Raw genomic sequence first — 21,284 nt, 5'->3', positions numbered from 1 at the left:
GGCTGGGGAGGGGGCTCTCCCGAGGAGGAGAGGCCGAGGCCGGGAGGCAGGAGACGGAGAAAGGCTTGGGTGTGTTTGATGAGACTTGTTTCACCTTCCATTCCCACCACCACTGAAGTGAACCGAGCGTTCTTCTACGCACACAACGATCTATTAAACGATGGTCCTGGGGCTTAGGTACACGGCGCGCAGCAGACGTCCCCAGGGCAAGGGGAGCAGTGGGCAGAGAGGAGGAGCCGGGCAAAGGAGAGGGGCACAGTGGCGCAGGTGCTGAGCGCAGCCAGGTGCCCATCCTCGGCGTTCTTCTCCACCGCCGCCTTTTCCCTCCTAGTGGCCAGAGTCTAGCTCCTGCATCAGTTAGGGCCGGGCAGGCTGACCGCTGGGGCAGGCCAGAGAGAGGGAGGGAGGAGAGGGCTGGGGACGGGGAAAGGGGCCGGGGAAGGGGGAGAGGAGCCGGGGATGGGGGAGAGGGGCCAGGACCGGGGGAGAGGGGCCGGGGAAGGGGGAGAGGGGCTGGGGAAGGGGAAAAGGGGCTGGGGATGGGGTACAGGGGCCGGGTATGGGGGAGAGGGGCCATGGAAGGGGGAGAGGGGCCGGGGAAGGGGGAGAGGGGCCGGGGAAGGGGAAAAGGGGCTGGGGATGGGGCACAGGGGCCGGGTATCGGGGAGAGGGGCCGGGGAAGGGGGAGAGGGGCCGGGGAAGGGGGAGAGGGGCCGGGGAAGGAGGAGAGGGGCTGGGGCGGAGCTCCATGCCTCAAGCGCAAGAACAGTCGGACAGTGGGGCAGGGTCATCTTAGTCACTATGTTTACTCTCTGCGATAATGATCAGATTTAGCCTGAAAAACCGGGGTGGGGGGGCGTGGGGGGGGTGGCTTGTGAAGGGTGGGCGGCATCTGGGCTTGCTCTACGGCCGGTACTTGCACAGGAAGTGTTGCTTCTTGTTGCACTGGTTACCGTTCCAAGTGGAAAAATCTGAAAGAAAAGAAACAGACATTTAAATCCAGCCAGGGTGTTCTGGGTCCTTGGCTCAGAGGACTAGCTAAGGGACCAATTTTGTTACAGAAAGAAAAGGCATTTAAACCGCGCAGAGCGCCAGTGGATACGCCAGGAAGCGTGTGAGTCACCCAAGAAGGGAGGACGTTGTGGTATACAGAGGCGACTCAGAAAGTCGGGAGAAACAATGAAATGTCTCGCATCTTGGATCTTTCCAAAGAGAAATGAAAAGGAGCAAGTTCAATCCCACACTGGGGAAGCTTGCATCTGCATGTGCAGCTGCCTATTGGGACATTAATTATACCTTATGGAAGTGGATGTGGCTCAAGCAATTGGGCTCCCGCCTACCACATGGGAGATCCCGGGTTCGTTTCCCGATGCCTCCTAAAGAGAACTCGAGAAGATGAGCAGACATAGAGAGCACACAGTGAATGGACACAGAGCACTCAGCAAGCGCAAACGAGGCATGGTGCGGGGTGGGGAGTAAATAAAATAAATCTTTAAAAAAATTATACCTTAGAAATTTTAAAGAAAAAATAATAGCTACCAAGCCTGGGGGCAAGATCTGTGATCGAAATATACAATTACACCGGTGGGGTAAGGGCTTTTGTCTGCTCCTGGCTGGTCCTGCTCGCGTTACTGCCTGGAGGCTGTGTTCTGATGGCTCAGAACCGGACTGAGTCAATCCCGTAAAGGAAAAGCTTGGTGTCTCCAAGAGCGCACCATGGGGCCTCACAGGCAGCCCCCAGACTTGGAATTTTGCTGATAGGAATGCATGCTGCCAGGGAGAAGATTCTTGTTTGAGGATTTTGTCCAACCCAAGCTCAGACTCACAGGAGGGAAGGGGTTTTGGGGGCGTCTGACCTCCCTCTTCCCCAAGCGATCTGGTGGAGATCCTGGGAAGTTCTGACGGTGCGGGTCTAAAGAGAATCCCCGGTGCCTGGGTTTTTAAAATGCTCCTCAGGTGATGCCCACGTGACACTCTCTAGCGCCCAGGGCCTCAGCCACGCCAGCTGGCGGCATCGTCTGCCTTTGCTTGTTAACTCCAGGGAGGCTTTCTCACTTCTTCCTGGGATAACGTATGGCATTTTTGGACACTGCTAATGGTTCACACGGTTTCTCTTATTTTGGGTGGAAATGCACACTTCGGCAGCTTCTGTCGTGCGGTCCCGGCTGTCCCTCCGTCCGCGCTGACTTCCTCCTTTCACAGCGCACCTGTGGGCTCGCCAGGCCGCGCAGGCACCTGCTCGCGCCTCCCCCACCTGCGAGGGGCTCTCCTGACCAGGCCCCGAAGTTGTCCCCGCAGGATCCTCCTGCACCTCTGCTGTAGGGATGCCTCCTCGCTCTGTGTTCTGCTCGTCAGAGCCCTGTCCCTCCGAGGACAGCGGCCTCGCGCCGTCGTGCGGGGTCCCCCTCCAGCCCGGCCCCTTCCAGGCTGGGCAGAGTCCTGGCGAGCCGCTGTGACTCTCCGTACCCCCCCGATGGCCTCGAGCGCGGCCTTTGGCGTCAAGGGTCCTTGTCGTTTCTCGTTCTGTGCTCTTGCTTCACAGCTGAAATCTTCCTCGTCCCGACTCTCCACCAGGGGTGGGGTCAGCCCCGCCCTGCCCCTGCCCAGTGGGCATGTGGCAGCCGAGGGGACGTTTGTGGCTGTCACAGCTGGGGACTGGGCTGTGTTAGGGCGACGATGCTGCCAGCCCCCTGGAGGGCAGGGGCAGCGTCTGACGCGAGGGGATGTCAGGCCCCAGTGTCTCCCACCAACGTCGAAACCCTGATTTACCAGCTTAACAAGCAAAGAAGGAAGGCAGGGAGGGACATGAGGAGGCTCAAGGGCTTGCAGCAGCCTTCAGCTGTGGTTCTGGCCACCGTCTTCTGGACACAAAACTTGGGGAAACCCACAAAAGGGAAGAACCCCAAGACTGGTTTCCAGGCCCTTGGGGAACCCTAATTTTAAAGAAGCCAGAGGGAGTCAGCTTGATTTGACTACGTGCATTTGCTCCCTAAGGACTGGGTTTCCAGAGTGTGGCATTTATACCCCTTGTGGTATAGAATATGATTTAAAACGAATGTATTTAAGAAAAAGTGACTGGATGTAGAGAAAAATAATAAGTAAATAACTGAACAGCTGGTACATTGGTGCTGAAAGATTGTAAAGTGTCTCGGATCACCGCCAGCTGTGCACCCTGTGTGCGGCTAGGCCGCCGTCCTGTAAATAAGAGAGCTGCTAGTGCGGTCTTCATTTTCCTCCTACCAGGCAAAGGCAAGGAGCTGCAGTCTGGAAAGCGGGATGGGGTGACGCGTTAGAACTTACTGTCGCTGTAGCTCAGCTCAGCACAGTGCTTGTCCCCAACCAAGGACTTGCCAGACCAGGTTCTATAAATAAACATGGCCCCGTCAATCCACTGCCACTGCTGCTTCTGCAGACGACAAGGGGTGCGAGAAAGGTACAGAGTAATGAGTTCACCTGCCACAGCCACAGTGTCCCCTCAGGCCCCTTGTAACATATTTTTCACGTAAACATTGGGAAATTGGGAAAGTACAGAAATGGGGAAAGAAGGAAAAATAGAAAAACTACTCAATTCAAATAGCTAACATTTTACCATATTTACTTCCAGTGTAAGCATTCTTATGTACCATAGTATATTTACATGCTAATAGATGTTGTGGTCTTTAAAATATATTATATCTTGCTTTCAGGGGAAAGAGAGAGAGATTGAGAGGCAAAGAATTTTCTTGTTTGTCTGTTTTTTGTCTATTATTATTATTACTGAAATAATGAAATGCTCTAATCATGATTGCAGTAAATGTACAACTATGTGATTATACCAAATACCTCTGATTGTACCCTTTGAATGAACTATATGCTTTAATAATAGGTGTCAATAAAATTGATTTAGTGGGAGGAGTGGGGGGGTGGGGAGTGGGGTATATGGGAACCTCTTATATTTTTAATATAACATTTTGTGTGATCTATATATCTTTAAAAAAAAAAGACAGAAAATTTTGCTAAAAAAAAAAGAATGTAAGGTGTTGGTGGTGGGGTGATTTATGGGAGCCCTGTATGATGATATGGAAGGTTGATTTTTAGGTTCACAAATTTTACTATACATTTATTGCTTGTGTACATGTATGAAAGATATACTTCAATAAAATTTTATTTTAAAGAAACCTGATTTGTTAAAAAAGAAAACCTTCTCTCCAGAACAAAAAAAATTTTTTTTGATGATAAGGATGCCTTATAATTAACTAATATAATAATAATGTCTCCTATTGATTGATATTTATATTGTTTCCAATTTACAATTATTATAAAGAATGCTGCTATGAACAACTTTGTGCATAAAGTTGTTTCTGTATTTAAAATTATTTCCTTAGGATAGAATTCTAGAAGTAGGATTTCTGCGTCAAAGGGTATGAATATTTTGAGTATTGACATGCATTTCCAAATTGCTTTCCCCCCAAAATTATAGAAATTTACATCCCCACTAACCAGGTGTGGGTATAATGTCTCCATGTCCTTATAAATATTATCCATTAGGCAGTTGTCTAGTAATCTGATAAATCAAATTATATTGCTATTTTAATTTGCATATTTTGATTAGTAGAGACATTGCACAATTTTTAAAATGTTATTACCAACTTACTTTCCTCTGCCATAAATGTATAAAAGTTAAACTACAAAAACATCTGGTAAAAATAGAACTATTTATCCTATCACTGAATGGGATCGTTCTGATTGACAGTAACGTGAAAACATAAAAATATAAACTTCCTTTGAGTCAAATAGATACTGCATAGAATATTCCTAACAATTATGACAAAGAATTATGAGTTTTCCTAGAATGTAACATCCAAAGGAGAGAATGAAGGTAGTTACAGATAAATACTAAAGGACAAACACAAGTGCTCATGAAAGACAGAACAGGAGTGTGTGGTATCTTCAGCGGTTTTATCCAGAAACGAGAAGCGTGGGGGTTCCCTCGCGGCATTCCCTGTGTTTGTTTGGGTTAATAGAAGCCCCACAGAGGAACTATAGAAATTGCATAGTTTCTGTGCCATTTCTTACATCAATGCATTGATAGAGAGTGACAATGAAAGTCCAGTGAAAAAAATTAAGGATACTACCCAAAACGCAGTAGCAGCTCAGGAAAAGGCTAGCTGAAGGCTCCTAGCTCCCAGCTTCAACTCAGGATCGAATGGGGTTTTGGTTAAGCTGGTCTCCAAATAGGTCTTTGTGTGTGTACACATATATGCTTTAATGTAAACAAGCTTTTGTTTTGAATGCTCTGGAAAGCTGACCAGGTTGAGTTCTAAGAGTCAGGAGGTCCATTCTGACTACAAATATTGAACGGAGCCATTTAAGCTGTGCCTTCCACTGAGGACCAGCCCTGGACCCCTGGCCTGAGCCAAGCAGGGTGGGCAGCTCCTGATGGAGCTCCCTGGCGGGCCCTGGCCAGGAGGACGTCTCCCAGAGCGGCCTTCCCGACCCCCCGGAGAGGGCGCTGGCGGCCGAGGCTGCGGTTACCTTCAGCGGGTCGTGCAGGCCGATCCACACGGGCTGGGTGCTCTGATAGCCGCTGATGTAGTCCGCGATGGTTTGGGCTTCCAGCGGTTTCAGGATGGATGCCAGGTGGGCTCCATTCCCATGGGACTGACACTCGAGCTGCAGGCAAGGGGAAGTCTCGTTAACAGAGCTGTCCTGTGCCAAGCAGGAAGGACCCGCACAGCCTGCCCCCGAGGGTGCCATGGGAACCCCACGGAAGACTTCCTGTGTCCAGGCCCAGGGGAAGAGGCAGCCCGACAAGAGCCATGAGCGCAAGTGCCTGGAGCCCGGCCTGGCCTCGCTCAGTGGATGTGATCTTGGCAAGCCACTTCATCTCCCTGGGGCTCAGTTTCCTCATCTGTAAAATGGACGAAATAATGCCTGCTCTACAAGGGATCTGTTTTGAGGATTGAATGATAGTACTGTATTTCATCAAATCTGCAAAATGTGCCATTATTTTATGTCCTACTAAGAAAGAAGGAAAAAAAAAATCACCCCCAATTAATGCATGAAATGCTGTTGTTTGAGGCACATACCTGATTTGACAGGGGTTAAAACGTGTACTCAATGTGCATCTTATAATAAAACTGATGAAATACGGCAGTGCGGCTCCCGGAGCGTCCGGCACGGGCCAGCGCACACCCGGCTCTTGCATTTCACCCTGACAGCAGTCTGGGGAAGCATGGCTCGCTCTTAGTTTATAGATGGAGAAGTGGAAGGTGAGAGAAGGATGACTGGACACGGGAATAGAGCCCAGGTCTGCCTACGTCCCAAGTCCCTGTCTTTTTATTTTAAATTATTAGTATACTTTATGCAACACATTGCAAGAGAATAACACATTGTAAGTTGTAAGCTGGTCTATACCTTATTTTTATTTGTTACCAAATGGATATAGAATGAATTGCCTAAAAATCTGAGGTGGTTCCTCCAGGAGAGAGGCAAACCCTCAATGTGAAGGTTCAGAATTTCTGAAGAACCTGTATCATTGACTTGCTGACCCAAATGAATGTGCCTGTTGGTTTGCCTTGACTCACCAATAGCCGTAAGATTGGATCTAGTTGGACTCTCAGGATTCTTCTTCCCAATTAAGCTCTACAAGGCCCTGATATGTAACTATCTTCTCTCCTGCACCTTGAAAAATTTTCAGCTTGAAGCCCAAATCTATTTTACTCCTGTATGTCTTTATATTTATCCCTAATTTTATCTCCCAAGGGTTTTATATCCAAGAATGGCATCTGGAATTTTCTTCTTAACTACTGAATGATAATCAGGCATTGTTTGAAGGATTATATAGAGCATGTAACATAATTCTTAATCGATTAAACCAGACAGGCATCTATGCACACACATATAAAGTTTATTTTATGCTTTTTGGGGATTGTCTTATAGGATCTGTCTACCTGAGAAAAAATTAACTTAATAAAAACATAATTTTGGCTGTGCTTGCTCAGGACCTTGCTGCGTCAGTGCTGGCGTCTAGGAATTTCCTCAGGATTAGATGCAGTTACTATTTAATAATGATTTAGCCCTCATACTTGCAAACTACTCTACAATACCAAAATGCTTGTATATCTGTAATTTCATTTGACCATCAAATCTGTAAGGAATGCCCGCCAGATTACCACTCAACGTTTGAGTGTCGATTGTGCACCAGACACAAACGATTCCTGTGACAGAAGGGGAAACAGGTTTGGAGGGTTTAAGTGATATTTCCTTCCAAGTTCACACAACTGGAAGTGCTGGAAGTGAAACTAGAACTCAGTTTTCTGCCTCCTAAGTCCAAGGTCCAGTTTACATGTCCTTCTTACTGGCCCCTAGACTGGCTTCCAGAAATCTCCAGAGACAAGGTTGGCCCGTGTTGGGGAGTGAATGATGTCCCCCCACAATAGACAGGTTCAAGTGTTGATCTGCTTTCCTGTGGGTGTGAACCTGTCTGTAAAGGAGACATCTGAAGATGCTGTTATTAGTTAAGGTGTGGGACACTCCATGGGAGTTTGTTAATGGGATACTCCATGACCATAAGGCGATGAAGCCAAAAGCAGCCAGTGTGGACCTTAACCCATATTGCTAAACTCCTTATTAGGAGGCAAAATCTAGACAGAAATTCAGACGCCTGAGAGCAGAAGCAGCAGCCCTGTGATGGGGGCAGAGCTACAGGCCAAGGGACCCCAAGAATTGTGGAAAGCCAGCACCCGGAAGCTGCAGACTTCTGAAGAAAGCATGGTCCATCAAGACCTTGAATTTAGACTTCTACCCTCCAAAATCATGAGGCAGTAAATTCCCTAAGCCAACCCATTGTGTGGTATCTGTCATAGCAGTGCCGGCAAACTAAGACAGCCAGTATTATTTAGAAAGAGTCAAAGAGCCAACGGTGGCTGTGGTGTTGGTTTGTTGAGTCCTCTTTGGTACCCTTTCCCAGCGCCTCCACATTCTGGCTCTGGGGTTGCTATTTTGCTAAAACTTGGTATCAATCTTGTGGACTGTTCTCGCTTTGAGACGGGGAGCCTCCTGACAACCCTGTAGGGTAGAAAGTGTTATCCCCATTTTAAAGTAGGAGAACTGGTAAATCAAGGTACGACAATAACTAAGGAGCACCCGTGTTGTGATTTAAACTCAAGTCAATCCCACTCCATATATATGAACTTTGTTTTCACAGAATTAGCATTGGAACCTTTGGGGTCAGGCGGTACAAATCTCCTTCCAATATTTCTTCTAGTTTTACACTGGGAGAGCATATACTTCCCAAGATTTGAGGAGAAAGTCCCTTGATCTCCATGAGCTGTTTTCCTTTCGGTGGACTGAGGCTTTGGGGATGTGATAGAATGAATGCATTTTATAGGTGGAATGAACTTATCTTTTGGGATCCAGAGGGCAGATTATGATAGGTTGAATTACATACCCTAATAATTACATTTTCTTCATCTTAATCTATGTCCCTGTGGGATATACACCCAAAATACATTCATTTCATCACAGCATCCCAAAAGCCTTAAGTCATTTCAATAACAACTCTAAGTCCAAAATCTCTTCAAAATCTAGTATGGGCAGAGTTCCTCCTGGGTCAAAATTCCTGTGGACATGTGAAACCCAGAAAAAAAGGAATAGTATATACATTCCCAATCCTGAAGGGAGAAATTGGCAGGAAAACAGAGGTCATGGATCCCAAACAAGCTGGAAACCCAGCAGGGCAAACTCCACTAGATGTCAAGGTCTGAAGCAATGCTTTGTCCCCCGGACCTGCTGGAGTGGCAGCTCCACACTTGCCAAGTCAGTGGCAGTTATCTGCCTGAACAGCAGGGCGAAGGTCCCACCCTCTCCAAGCTCTGGGGCAGTGGCCAGACCTCCCCAAACCCTGGGCATGAGCTGGGCATGTCTAACCCAGCAAGCCATAAAGTTGGGTGCGCCCAACAGCATTCCATCATCGAAGGGAAGCTGTACATAAGAGATCAGGCTCAGACTGGCCTGGAAGGCACAAGGAAGTTACACAAAGAAGTGGCACCGATGCCCAGTGCTCCCACTCCTGCCTTCTCTTTCCCAGCCCACAGTTTATGTGACTGAGGAAGAGCAAACACAGGGCTGGTTTTACAGACACTTTTGTGTGCTATGCAGGGACCATCCCAAAGTGGACAGCGGCCGTGCTCCAGCTTCTTTCCCTGAAGTGTGACAGTGGTAAAGGGAAATAATCGCAGTGGGCAGAACTTGGAGCAATGCACCTGGTTGTTCATTTTGCCTGAAAGGAGAAGTGTCCAGAGTGTGTCTGTATATCAGTTCATGGGCTCTAGCCAATGGTTTGGCTGGGTGGTCAGGGATATAGAAGAAATATACATGGAAAATTAGTGACATAGAGGACTGGGGGGAAGGTATGTGGATAGATCTTTCTGAATGGACAAAAATAAAACAACCCAAAACTGTGAAGGTATTTGTATCCCTTGTGAATGCTCACCAGAGGTGGCCTCAGCAGTGGAAGATTTTAATAATCAAGTGGATAGGATGACTTATTTTATGGATATCAGTCGGCCTCTTTCCCCAGCCACTCCTGTCATTGCCCAGTGGGCTCATGAACAAAGTGGCCGTGGAGGGAGGGATGGAGGTTAAGCACAGGCTCAGCAACACGCACTTCCTCTTACCAAGGCTGACCTGGCTGCAGCCACTGCTGAGTGCCCAGCCTGCCAGCAGCATTCCCCACTTGGCACCATTCGCAGAGGTGAGCAACCCATGACCTGGGGACAGGTTGACTATACTGGAGCACTTTCATCACGGGAAGGGCAATGTTTTGTTCATGATGGAATGACAGTCTGGGCATGGATTTGTCTTCCCTGAACACAATGCTTCTGCCAAAACTAACATCCATGGACCATCAAAGTATTCTTTTTTTTTTTTTTATAAGATGGTGCTATCGTTTTTTTTAAGACTAATTTTTAAAAATTTCTCTCCCTTTCCTCCCCCCCTGCCCCCAGTTGTCTGCTGTGTCCATTCCCTGTGTGTTCTTCTGTGTTCACCTGTATTCTTGTCAGCAGCACTGGGAATCTGTGTTTTTTTTTTGTTGCGTCATCTTGCTGTGTCAGCTCTCCAAGTGTGTGGCATCATTCCTGGCAGGCTGCACTTTTTTCACGCTGGGCAGCTCTCCTTATGGGGCGCACTCCTTGTGCGTGGGGCTCCCCTATGTGGGGGACACCCCTGCGTAGCATGGCACTCCTTGCACGCATCAGCACTGCCCGTGGGCCAGCTCACCATGTGGGTCAGGAGGCCTTGGGTTTGAACCTTGGACCTCCCACGTGGTAGGCAGATGCTCGATCAGTTGAGCCAAATCCGCTTCCCTAACCATAGTATTCTAAACAGCATGGCTTCTGATCTACGAACTCACTTCACAGAAAATAAAGTGCTGTCAATGGGTCCATCCTATTGGAATTCAGTCCTTACCATTTCCACATAATCCTGAAGCAGCTGGATTGATAGAATGATGGAATGGTCTTTTGAAGACTCAATTATGGCACCAACTGATTGCCAGGGGGAAACTGGTTTGCTACTACGTAACGAAGGAAAGAAGAGTATGCCTGCAGTACAGATCCCTTAGTACTACCATACCCTGTGATCCAAGTCAAAGCAGCTATATAGGACCTGGACATACAAGAACCCAGTCCAGGCAGGACAAATGGCTCAGACTCTTCAGGAATGAAGGTTTGGGTCACCCCAGCAGACAAAGTACCAAGGCCAGCTAAGGTGCTTGCTGAGGGTAAAGGGAATGTGGAATGGGTAGTGGAAAAAGGTAGTTATAAAAATGAGCTACACCAAGGTGCCCAGTTTCAGAAATGAGGACTACAATGGTTATAAGTATTTCTTCCTAGTTTCGTTGTGACTATGAAGCATTAGCTCGATGGTTCCTGTGAGTGTATCTCAGATGAGTTTATATCTTTAGTCATCTACAGCTGATTGCATCTACAATTAACCAAGGAGATTACCCTCAGCAATGAGGAGAGTCTCCTCATCCAATCAGCTGGAGGTCTTAAAGACAGAACTGAGGATTTCAGGAATCAGAAAGATTCCTACCCCTATTTGAGTGAGCTAGCTTCTCCAGAGCAATTCAATCTCACCTTCATTAGAGTTTCCAACTTGCAGCCTGCATACAGAATTCCGACTTGCCAATTCCCATGGTCACATGAATCAATCCTTATAGTAATTCTCTTACTATGTATTTATATCTTGTCAGTTCTGTTTCTCTGGAGAACTCTGGCTAGTACAGGGTTCATCTTTGTTTGTTAAGCTTGACATAGGAATTCTGAGACCATCTCAGGCCCAGATCATGTCAAGATTTATAAGCTGCTCTAGGTTAACCCATATGACTCACTCGATCCGTCAGTTAACAACCACAACTCTGGAGAGAGTAGCAATGAATTCTCAAATCCCTCTGGGTGACTTGTTTTGACTGACTATTTGGGCATTTTTTTGAAAAAGCCTCAGTGAAATAAAATCAATACCTTTCTAAAGTTGTGTAGAGCAACTAACCTGTCCATTTGTTTAGACTGTTTTGCTTCCTGCTTGTTTTTTTCTGGTAATTCCTGAACAGGAATTCAGATACTCTTTCCCTACGTTCCTCATCTTCTCAGCCTCCTTTGGTTTATATAGTTCTGTCTTGCTTTCTGACCAGGAGTTCCCTGAGAACAGGGGCTGTTACTTTCTCATTTTTATGTCCTTGCAGCTAGACAGGTCCTGGGCATAGAGACCTGCCCCATCAATGTTTACGGAATCAATGAGTCACACGCCACCCTCTTCTGCCCACTTTCCCAGCCAGGTGGTTTCTCGTCATGGTGCTGAGGAGGGACCTGTGTCCAGAGTCAAACGAGACAACCAGAGCTACGGGTGACCCCTTACTCCAGAGCAGTCAGCGTCGGCGTGGGTCGGGGATCTTACCTCAGCATCAGACCAGCTCCTCAGTTTTCGGAAGTATCCATAGCAATTGGACTTGTAGTAAAACCACCCGGCAGCACAGCTGGGCCTCATGATGATGTCTGTGCACAAACAAAAGGCAGTCACACGTTGTCACGGTACAAGCAGAGTGGAGCGCACGCCTTTGCAACCTGAGGCATCACGAGAGTGAATGAGGGCACAGGCTGACAGCTGCAGGCATCAGGCCTAGAGGTCCTTTTGGCCTTGTGCATCTCTGTGTCTTTGTTTCTTTCTATGCCTTTATTTCTTTCTCCCTAACTCTCTAACCTCTGTCTGTCTTTTTCTTTGGCTCTTTCTGTCTCTTTCTGTTTGACTCTGTGACAAACGGAGTTTGAAGCTGGTGGATCCCAGAAAATCCTGTTCTTAAAGCTAACCTGTTCTCATGCCTGTAAACCTACTGCAGATGGGGCTTTTGAGTAGATTCAGTCAAGGGACCTTCCTTTCGAGGAGATCACTTGAGTAGGGCATGGCCCAGGGTGGGTCTCAGTCCTCTTACTGGAGTCCTTTAGAAACAGAGGAAAAGAGCCACAGACACAGAAAAGAGCCACAGAGACAGAAAGAAGACTCCAGAAGTTGAAGCCAACAATCCTGGGAGAGAAAAGCCACAGACAAAGCTGCCCAAAGCTGAAAGCAACGAGGCCTGGAGAGGGCAGAGACGAGCGGACCCTGCCCTGGGCCTCGTGGCCCACAGCTGCAGCTCAGGGAGAGAGCAGCACGGAGGAGGCCTTCATTTGGATGCTTTCACAGCCTCAGAATTGTAAGCTTTTTACCTAACAAATTCCCAAGGTGGACACCACCTCACTCTGGTGTATTGCAATGGCAGCCCTCAGCAAACGTGAACAGTCTCTGCGCCTCTGTGCGTCACTCTGTGTCCGTGACTGGGTGGCTGTTTCTCTACCTCTTCTCCTCTTCTTCCCCTCCTACCCACCCTGCCCACCCCCAGCCTCAATCTCTCTCTCTTCCCCTCCCCCGCCCCTCCTTCTCCTTTCCCCTCTTCATCCCCTCTCCCCAGGATTGCCGCTATGGTCACAGACCCCCTCGTGGCACCGAGACATGCAGTTAAGTGTGCTCTGCTGGGGCTACTGCCCTGGGTTCTACTAGTCCACACATTTATTGAGCGTTTACTATATGCCAGGCACTGTTCCAGGCAATCTACATTTAGAGTATTCTACTCATCCCCATAGAAAACCCTGTGAAGTAGGTACTGCCTAAATTATACTCGTGTTCCAGATGGGGAAACAAAGGCAGAGAGAGGTTGTCATTTCCCAGACTCCCACAGCTAATAAGTGAAAGAGACAAGATGTGACCCCAGATAGTCTGAGTCCAACTAGGAGCTCTTAGGCATCTAATTATTATGCTCGAGTTACTTGTCCTAAAACATATTCATTCAGATTGCCTTGCTGACTTGCCAGCGCCTCCCTGAGAGACAAGGATGGATATCCCCATCGTAGAGAGAAGGCAACCTCTTCCAAGAGGTGAAGGGACCTGAGAGTGAATGCAGGGGGACCTGGGAGAGCAGCTGGGGTTGTCTTACGGGGTTCAGAGCCCTGACCCCTCTCGTGGGAGGAGAGCGCCACACCTCTGCTCAGATGCTACCGAGAGGGCTTGGCTCCTTGCACCTGGCCTGGGCTATCCCACCACTTACTAGATACCTGACCTTGGGTACATTTAACCTCTCTCAGCTTTAGTTTTCTTGTCTGTACAATCGGACTAACAACGCACACCTTCTTCATAGGATTTTGGGGGGGGATTAATTGAGGTAATTGAATGTACAGCAATTAGCACAGAACCTACTACATAGTAATTACTCAATACCTAGTTGTGATTTCATAAATAGTTACTATTTTACATAATCATCATTATCATTATAACCAGCATACTATTTTTGAAATTTTTTTATTGCCTGTAAATCATGTTGCCCCATAAGCCAGTCCCTGATGTATTATATCAGGCATGCTTTGCTTCACCAACAGGTCTGGACAAAGAAATCACTGTTGAGGCAAAAAGAGTAATTATCTCACCCACCAGGTTTTGTTGCGAGAGAAAATTATTTTCCTAATCGTCCATACTTCCCTTATCAAATGCAAAATTAGACTTTTCTCATAAGCCATAACATATAAGATATATAGGTGTTGACATAAGAAGTCTTCCCACAAGACAGTAAGAATAAGTAGAGTCTTTCTAGAGCTGGGAGGAAGATTTGAGTAAGAGCTATGGAAGGGCACGTGGTAAGTGCTCTGACTCTACTTTCTCCAGAGGAGAGAAACCAAAATGGCTTGGTAAGAGAAGACAGAAGCTGTCATTGGAGCTATCACTCACTGACTGCCTTCAGGGTGTCAGATGTTTCAGACACGTTCTCTCTCAGCCTTTCACAATCAACTTTGTAAAATAAATATTACACTCCACATTTAACTGATGGCTTAACTATGCCTCACAACCATACAGGAACGGGCTTTGTTGGATTCTAACGCGCTTGCACTCTTCACCACACCACATGGTCTTTCATTAAGCAGTATCCTGCAGCACCTACACTTTTGGGGGGGGAAACGAATGGCTGTGTCATGTGTGCTGCAAACACGCCGCTGCGGGTCGTCTCCAGCTCAGTGGCCGACACTCACCGCCCAGGACTTCCGTGCTGGCTGCACAGCTCAGCAGGAGCAGCAGCCACCTGCTCTGGGAGGCCATCTCTCGTCCTCGGCCTGGTGACCAAGGCGTGGGGAGCCTCTGCCGCAAGGGTCTGTGTTCTCGCGGGTTTCTCCTTGGAGCTCTGCAATCTGAACACATCGGCACTGGTGAGAAGGAGCAGGACGTTAGCCTCCAAATCACAGAGAGGGGAAAAGAATGGTTTTTCTGGCTAACCCCAGATTCTCCAATGAAGGGAATCTCAAATAAGTGTAGAGATTGGGAAGGTTTATCTTATAAGGTTGCTTGTCACCTGCAGGGCCTTTTGGGCCAGGGCCCGAGACTTAACTGTCCCAGGCTGGGGGCTGAGGAGGCAACGGAGGGACGGTCAGGCTGTAAGCACCGGCCCCTGTTACTTCCAGGAGGGCCAGCAGAGGGCGCCCGAGGCAAGCCTTCTAGCCGAGACTCGGTGATGGGCTTTCCGTAGTCAAATGAACCTAAGCAAGTCAGTCCAGCGGTGACCCTTTCAGTGTTAGAGCTAAACGTGCACATGCGGCCTAAGACCCACGCTTTAGACATTAACAAAACTGATGCAGATGGCCATGAAGCCGTTTGCTCGTTGTCACACCCCAAAACCAGATCTCCTGACTTCATTTCCTAGCTCAGCACTTTTTCCTTTCCACTGAGCTAATAGATAGATAGTTAGATAGATAGACAGATAGATAGATAGATAGATAGATAGATAGATAGATAGATAGATAGATAGATAGATAGATAGGTAAGTAGGTAGATAGATTGGTAGGTAGGTAGATGATAAAGAAATTAGCTTTTAAATCTCTTCTCCATCATAAAACACTACCTGAACTATTAAAACATCAATGCAAACCTAGAAAAAAGGAAGTAAATCCCTTCTCCCAGATAAAAACAATTTGATGACTAGCCTAAAGACATCTTTCTAGGCATCAGTGTGTGTGTGTAATTTTATATAAATATGGTCAAATAGTTCTGTAACCTGGTTTTGTTTCTCAGCATAGACTGATGATCCTGAACCTTCTTGCACTCACATAACTTTTAAGCAGTTTGACTCTCTTTTTAGTATGAATTCACAATGTAGCATTGTAGCTTCACAGAACATGCAAATTTTCATTTTAATACCCTTTGCTAAACTGCCCTTTGTATGGACACTACCTTACATTCCATAGGAATGCTGGTTTCCCCAAACCTTGATGAGTGCTAAATTTTGTCAAAAAATTAATATTAATTTTGTTATATTAAAATAAAACATCATTGTCTTTGCCGATATTTAAAAATTGCTAATGAAGTTTAACATCTTTCTATATAATGATTAGCTTTTTAAATTTCTTTTGTGATTTTTCAGTGTATGGCTTTGTACATTTTTCTATTTGATGGTTCATCTTTTTTTCTCAAGATATTGTGAGACCCCTCTTTGTATATTTATTATCTTCCATATATTACTAATAGCATTTCCCAATTTTTATTTTTCTCTTTTCTATAAGCTAATTTTGCCATACTGAAATTTTCAAAAATTATTTTCTATTAAGTATGTTTCTCTTCTAAATTTTCTTTTAGAAATTCATATCAGAAAGACTGGCCATCACCATTGCATTAGGATAAAATATTCACCTATATTCTCTTCTATTTTCATCCATCTGGGCTTTATTTTAGTGTAAGCATAGAGTTGGGTTCCAGATTCCCCCCCCCCCCGCCACAAATAATTATTAAGAATGAGTAATTAATTGAATTATTATTTTACCAAACTTTATGATCTAAAATCAGGACACATGGTCTAACTCTCAAATAATAGATCACTTAAGGGGAATGACGGAACATAATATTAGCAGCGGAGACTCCTGAATGATCTAATTCAGGGTTCATATAAACACTTCGATGCAATGTTAACATGGAAGGAGCTTGGATGAGGAGTTATGCTGCCCACCCCACCCCTCCTTTTTTTAAGTCATTGTGTGGATTCTGAACTCCTCTGCCAAACTTCTCTTGCAATGGAAGGTGTATGACCTCTATCGAGCTGTCTGGGAGAGAGAGATACAGTATCTTTTTGAATAATCTATAAATGAATCTTAATGAACTGACATCCATTGAATGCCATCTCACTTACTCTCCCTAACTAGACTGCATTGCAGGTATAATTATCTTATTTTACAGATGAAGAATTCAAGGTTTATTGAGATTAAGTAACTGTCCCAAAGTTTCACAACTACTAGGTTGCAGAACCATGATTTGAGCCCACCAAACCCGATAAGAGCTTCCCTTTACAATAAATAGGGAAGAAAAAAATAAGTAAATCAAATCAAATGACAACAAAAACCAAAGCTGACATCGTTAGAGCAATAACGTGTCTTTTCTGGCCCACTTAATAGCTGGCGGAGGAAAATAGATGTTCTAAGAAAGCCTTCTGCCCTCAAGTGCAGGGAGGATTACCTGGTTGGCGTCCAAGACTGAAGGACCCCTGCCTTCCTCAGTGTCTTGAAGAGCCCAAGTCGAAGTTTCTGGAGCTCTTATATCTTCTTGCCTCAGGAATCATATGCTGTTTACAAATAATAATCCATCCATAAAAGTCTTATTTACAGTCAAGAAAGCGAGCCGTATGAAAGATGGCTTGAGAATGTATGTAATAGCCAGAAGAAGCACTTCTCCCTCTTCGCAAACAGAATCTTTTTTTTTTTACAACCCATGTTATCAAAACTGACAGTATCTTGCAATCTGTTAGAAACCTATCCTGCTCTCTCCTTGTTTCACTTCTTCTTTTGTCTGTCTTTTTTTCTCTTCATGCTGCATATGTCCTGTATTTCTGTTCTTTCTATAAAGTTGTCTGCCCCACTCCAACTGAAGAATCATGATGTTTCTCGCCCTGTAGAAAGTGTCTGCCGTCTGTAGATTGGTACCTGTGTGGCATGACTTGGGAAGCACGCCCTAAAACACCACGTCCCCTCTTCACAAGTGTGCACCAGCTTCCTAAAACATCTAGGAGCTCTTCCTTTGGGACAAGGCATTGAAATCTTGTTGTAACGCAAGGCAATTACATCAAAATAGCTTACACTGATAGTTTACAATAAAGTGTTTTCACTGAAATCATCTGATGAGACCCTAATGAAAGTCCTGTGAGAAATGTAGGACAGGCACCCCATTTTGCACACAAGAAACCCAGTGTTGAGAGAGGTTAGGACACTGGCTCAAGTTCACATGCCTGTTAGTGGTGGAGCCAGGCACAAACCCACGGCTTCTACTCCACAACTAGCTCTCTTTTTGCTAGATCAGCCTTATTGGGGAAAAAATTAGGCCCATCTGGAAAGGGTAACAAGATTTCCTTTACTAGTGTAGATGGCAAAAAACTAAAAAATGTCCGAGATCACTAACTGCAGACTTAGAACTTTAAGGCTAGAAAGGGCCATGGTGATTATCAAGCCTTATCCTTTGGCTCTACAGGTGGGGAAACTGAGGCCCAGAGAACTACCAAAACTTGGCTCAATTTTACATTTAGTTAGGGGTGAGGTTGATAGCAGAAGCCAGACTTCCTTACTCGCAGCCCAGTGTTCTTCCTGCTCCAGCCTGTGTGTAAATTCAAGGTAGGGCGCGGGAACTCCCTGCTCCCACGGCTGACGGTGTATTCAGGGAGCCTCTGTGCCGTGCTGGAGATGATCTGGGGAAGGAGCACAAGCTTTGGCTCCTGAGGGCTCTTGGTTTAGGTCCTTGTCTTTGCTTCTTAGAGCCGCCAAAACAAAGTACCACCAATGGGGTGGTTCAAAACAACAGCAGTGTACTCTCACAGTTTTGGAGTCTAGAGGTCCTAGACAAAGCTGCCGGAGGGCCGAGGTCGCCCTGCAGCCTGCGGGGAAGATGCTGCTCCGCGCCCTTTCCCGGTAGCTCCTCTCGTGAGGACACCTGCCCTGTTGTACTAGGGCCCGTCGAAGTCCAGCTGGGGCTCATGTTGACTTACTACATTCTCAGAGACATTACTTCCAGATTAGGCGGCACACGCAGCGCCAGGCATCAGGACTTGAGCATATCTCTTAGGGGGACACACTTCACCCTTAACAGGGCTAATTCTGTTACCCACTAACTGTGAAACCTTGGGCATGCTACTGAGCCTCTCTGAGCCTCAGCTTCCTGATCTGCATGTGGTAGGATGACACTACCTGGTATTTTATTTTCTTGAATACGTTTAAGACACGCCCTTTCCCCATCAGGCAGCTGGATGGGGCTCCTCATTGCTTCACGGCACAACAGAGAGCAAAGATATTAACTCCAAGCCTTTTAAGTTCAAAAAGCCTTGGTCCAGAGGTGAGAAAGAAAAGTTCTGACAAAATATGTGATTAGGAGATCGCTTTCCTGCTCTGTCCCCGCTCAATCTTCCCTCTGCCATCTCCATGTCATTATATAAGGATTTTTGTGTAAGGAGGCACCAGGGATTGAACCCAGGATCTTGGACATGGGAAGCAGGTGCTCAACCACTGAGCTACCCCCCGCCCAATATTTTAAGAATTAAGATAGCAGAAGAGAAAGTGGGAGAGTAGAAAAGATAGTTAGAAGCTGGTAGGACTTTAACAGGTCTCCCACTGAGTCCCCCATCATTTAGCTCCATAGGAGGTCATGGTTAGCGCCTACATAAATGTGTGAAGGAAAATACAGGAGACCTGAGAATATCGGAATTGAAAAGGCCCACTGAATACTGAGTAGGATAAGTAAAAAATTCCTACATACAGACACACCGTATGTTAAATTTAGAAAGAGAGTATCCTAAAAGCCACAACTCAACAAGGATTTCCTATGAAAGAACAAGGAACATAATGGCATCACACTGGAGAAATTAAAATGGAAGCAAGGGGAGCAGATGTGGCTCAAGCGCCTACCTCCCACACGGGAGGTCCCAGGTTTGGTTCCTGGTGCCTCCTAAAGAAAACAAATGAACAAACAGTGGGAAAAAGCAATGAGCAAAACAATGAACAGGAAGATGAAGGAGCCAACTCAGAGGAGCTGATGTGGCTCAGTGGTTGAGCGCTGGCCTCCCACATACGAGGTCCCGGGTTCAATCCCCGGTCCCAGTACCTCAAAAAAAAAAAAAAATAGGCACCTTTAGAATATTTTCTTTAAAGTGACATGGGAAAATAACTTTCAACCTGGAATCCTATAACCAATCAAACAATCATTTAAAGGTAAGCATGAAATAAATCAATGTTAAAACTGTAAGAATGAAGAAAGATTATTATCTAGAGACTATAAGTGAAATAACTGCTCAAGATATCCTTCAGCAAAAAAATAAAATGATCTCAGGAGGAATGTGGTATGATCAAGAAATAAGTGTTGGCTGTAGATAATAATTACAAGGATATTTAAAATAAAATTATTAGCAACTTTTAATTATTTATTTGTTCATATAATTCTGCCCTCACCCTCACCCTGAGATGATTTCCTCATCTGTCTACTTGTTGCGTCTGCTTGTTGTCTGCTCGTCTTCTTTAGGAGGCACCAGGAACTGAAACTGGGTCCTCCCAGGTGGGAGGTGGGTGCCCAATGTCTCGAGCCACGTCCACTCCCCCAACTTTTTGTTTTTAATACAAATCATAATTAAATTACCAGACAATCACAACTGGGATTGGAGAGGGCTTTAAATGAGGTTAAAATGTTGTAATGGCTAATGATTAAATTTCGATCTCATCAGAAAATATTGAGTATATGTGCTTTCAGCGTACTCTTTTTATAATACACACTTGATGTTGTTACACTTCTGTTGAAATATTTACCTTGAACTCGACTTCCACCCAAACTTTCAGCTCAGCAGGAACGTCTTCCCCGCCCCAGCCGCTCCAGTCGCTTTAGTCTTCTGCACTCACACTTCACACTAAATGTGTGCTCCACGAACACCACATGCTGCTGTTTCCTGGAACATGCTGATTATGACTCCACGCCTTAATAATTTTTTAAGGAGCCACCAGAAATTGAACCCAGGACCTCATACATGGGAATCAGGTGCTCAACCCCTGAGTCACACCTGCTCCCCTCTGTGCCTTTTTTCAAGCCTTTCCTTTGCTTGCAATGCCCTCCTTCTCTTTCTTTGTTTTGTCATATTTATTCATCTTTTAATTACTTAATTCAATAAATATTCAATGGGGACTTTGTGCAAGGAACTCTGTGTGTATGTGTCTGTGTGTTGTATGTAGGTGAGGAGGGGACAGGAGGTAAGAAAAAGTGAAGAAAATTGATCTAGTCCCTGCTCAGCAGGAGCTTTCAAAAACAATTCAGTAAGTGGACGCAACTCAAGTAGTTGAGCGCCTGCTTCCCACCTACGAGACCCTGGGTTCTATCCCTGGTACCTCCTTTAAAAAGAGATTCAGCTTGGTGGTTTATAACTTCCTTTTGGAAGCTTTTCCTTATTCTCTGCTGACAACAGAGATGCCTCTTATTGTGCTCACATAGCACACACTTGCATTTCACCTCTCTGCTCTCTACATCTTCCTAATCAATCTCCCGGCTGCCTCGGGTCAGGCGTCACACCTGCTTCATCTCTTAACATTACGCTCAGGAAGTGCTAGTGGTTAAACTGACCAGCAGCCCAGGAAAGAGTAGCTGCTTCCAAACCTGTCCCTTTTCTTATTAGGGACAAGCAAGTACATTCACTTGACATTTTTGGGAAAAGACATTCATCTTTC

At 46.0% G+C, this 21,284-nt stretch overlaps 1 protein-coding gene across 2 annotated transcripts; it reads right to left on the bottom strand.

Moving 5' to 3' along the window:
- Positions 1 to 787: 787 nt before the first annotated feature.
- Positions 788 to 18,499, bottom strand: REG4 (regenerating family member 4). Of its 2 annotated transcripts, none has more exons than XM_012524461.3 (6): positions 17,059 to 18,499; positions 14,595 to 14,750; positions 11,941 to 12,038; positions 5,515 to 5,652; positions 3,301 to 3,406; positions 788 to 971 (listed from the first exon to the last, which is right to left on the bottom strand). In XM_012524461.3, exons 2-6 carry the CDS (start codon positions 14,659 to 14,661, stop codon positions 904 to 906), a joined length of 477 nt encoding a protein of 158 aa, XP_012379915.1. In that variant the 5' UTR covers positions 14,662 to 14,750; positions 17,059 to 18,499; the 3' UTR covers positions 788 to 903. The 2 variants fall into 2 exon arrangements, with proteins under 2 accessions (XP_012379915.1, XP_004456670.1); XM_004456613.5 differs by having other exon boundaries at positions 14,595 to 14,765; positions 17,059 to 17,106.
- Between the last annotated feature and the right edge of the window lie 2,785 nt (positions 18,500 to 21,284).

Source organism: Dasypus novemcinctus, chromosome 9 (assembly GCF_030445035.2).
Source record: "Dasypus novemcinctus isolate mDasNov1 chromosome 9, mDasNov1.1.hap2, whole genome shotgun sequence".
Classification (NCBI taxonomy): domain Eukaryota; kingdom Metazoa; phylum Chordata; class Mammalia; order Cingulata; family Dasypodidae; genus Dasypus; species Dasypus novemcinctus.
The sequence above is the reverse complement of the archived record's forward strand: the minus strand, read 5'-3'. Positions and strand labels throughout refer to the sequence as shown.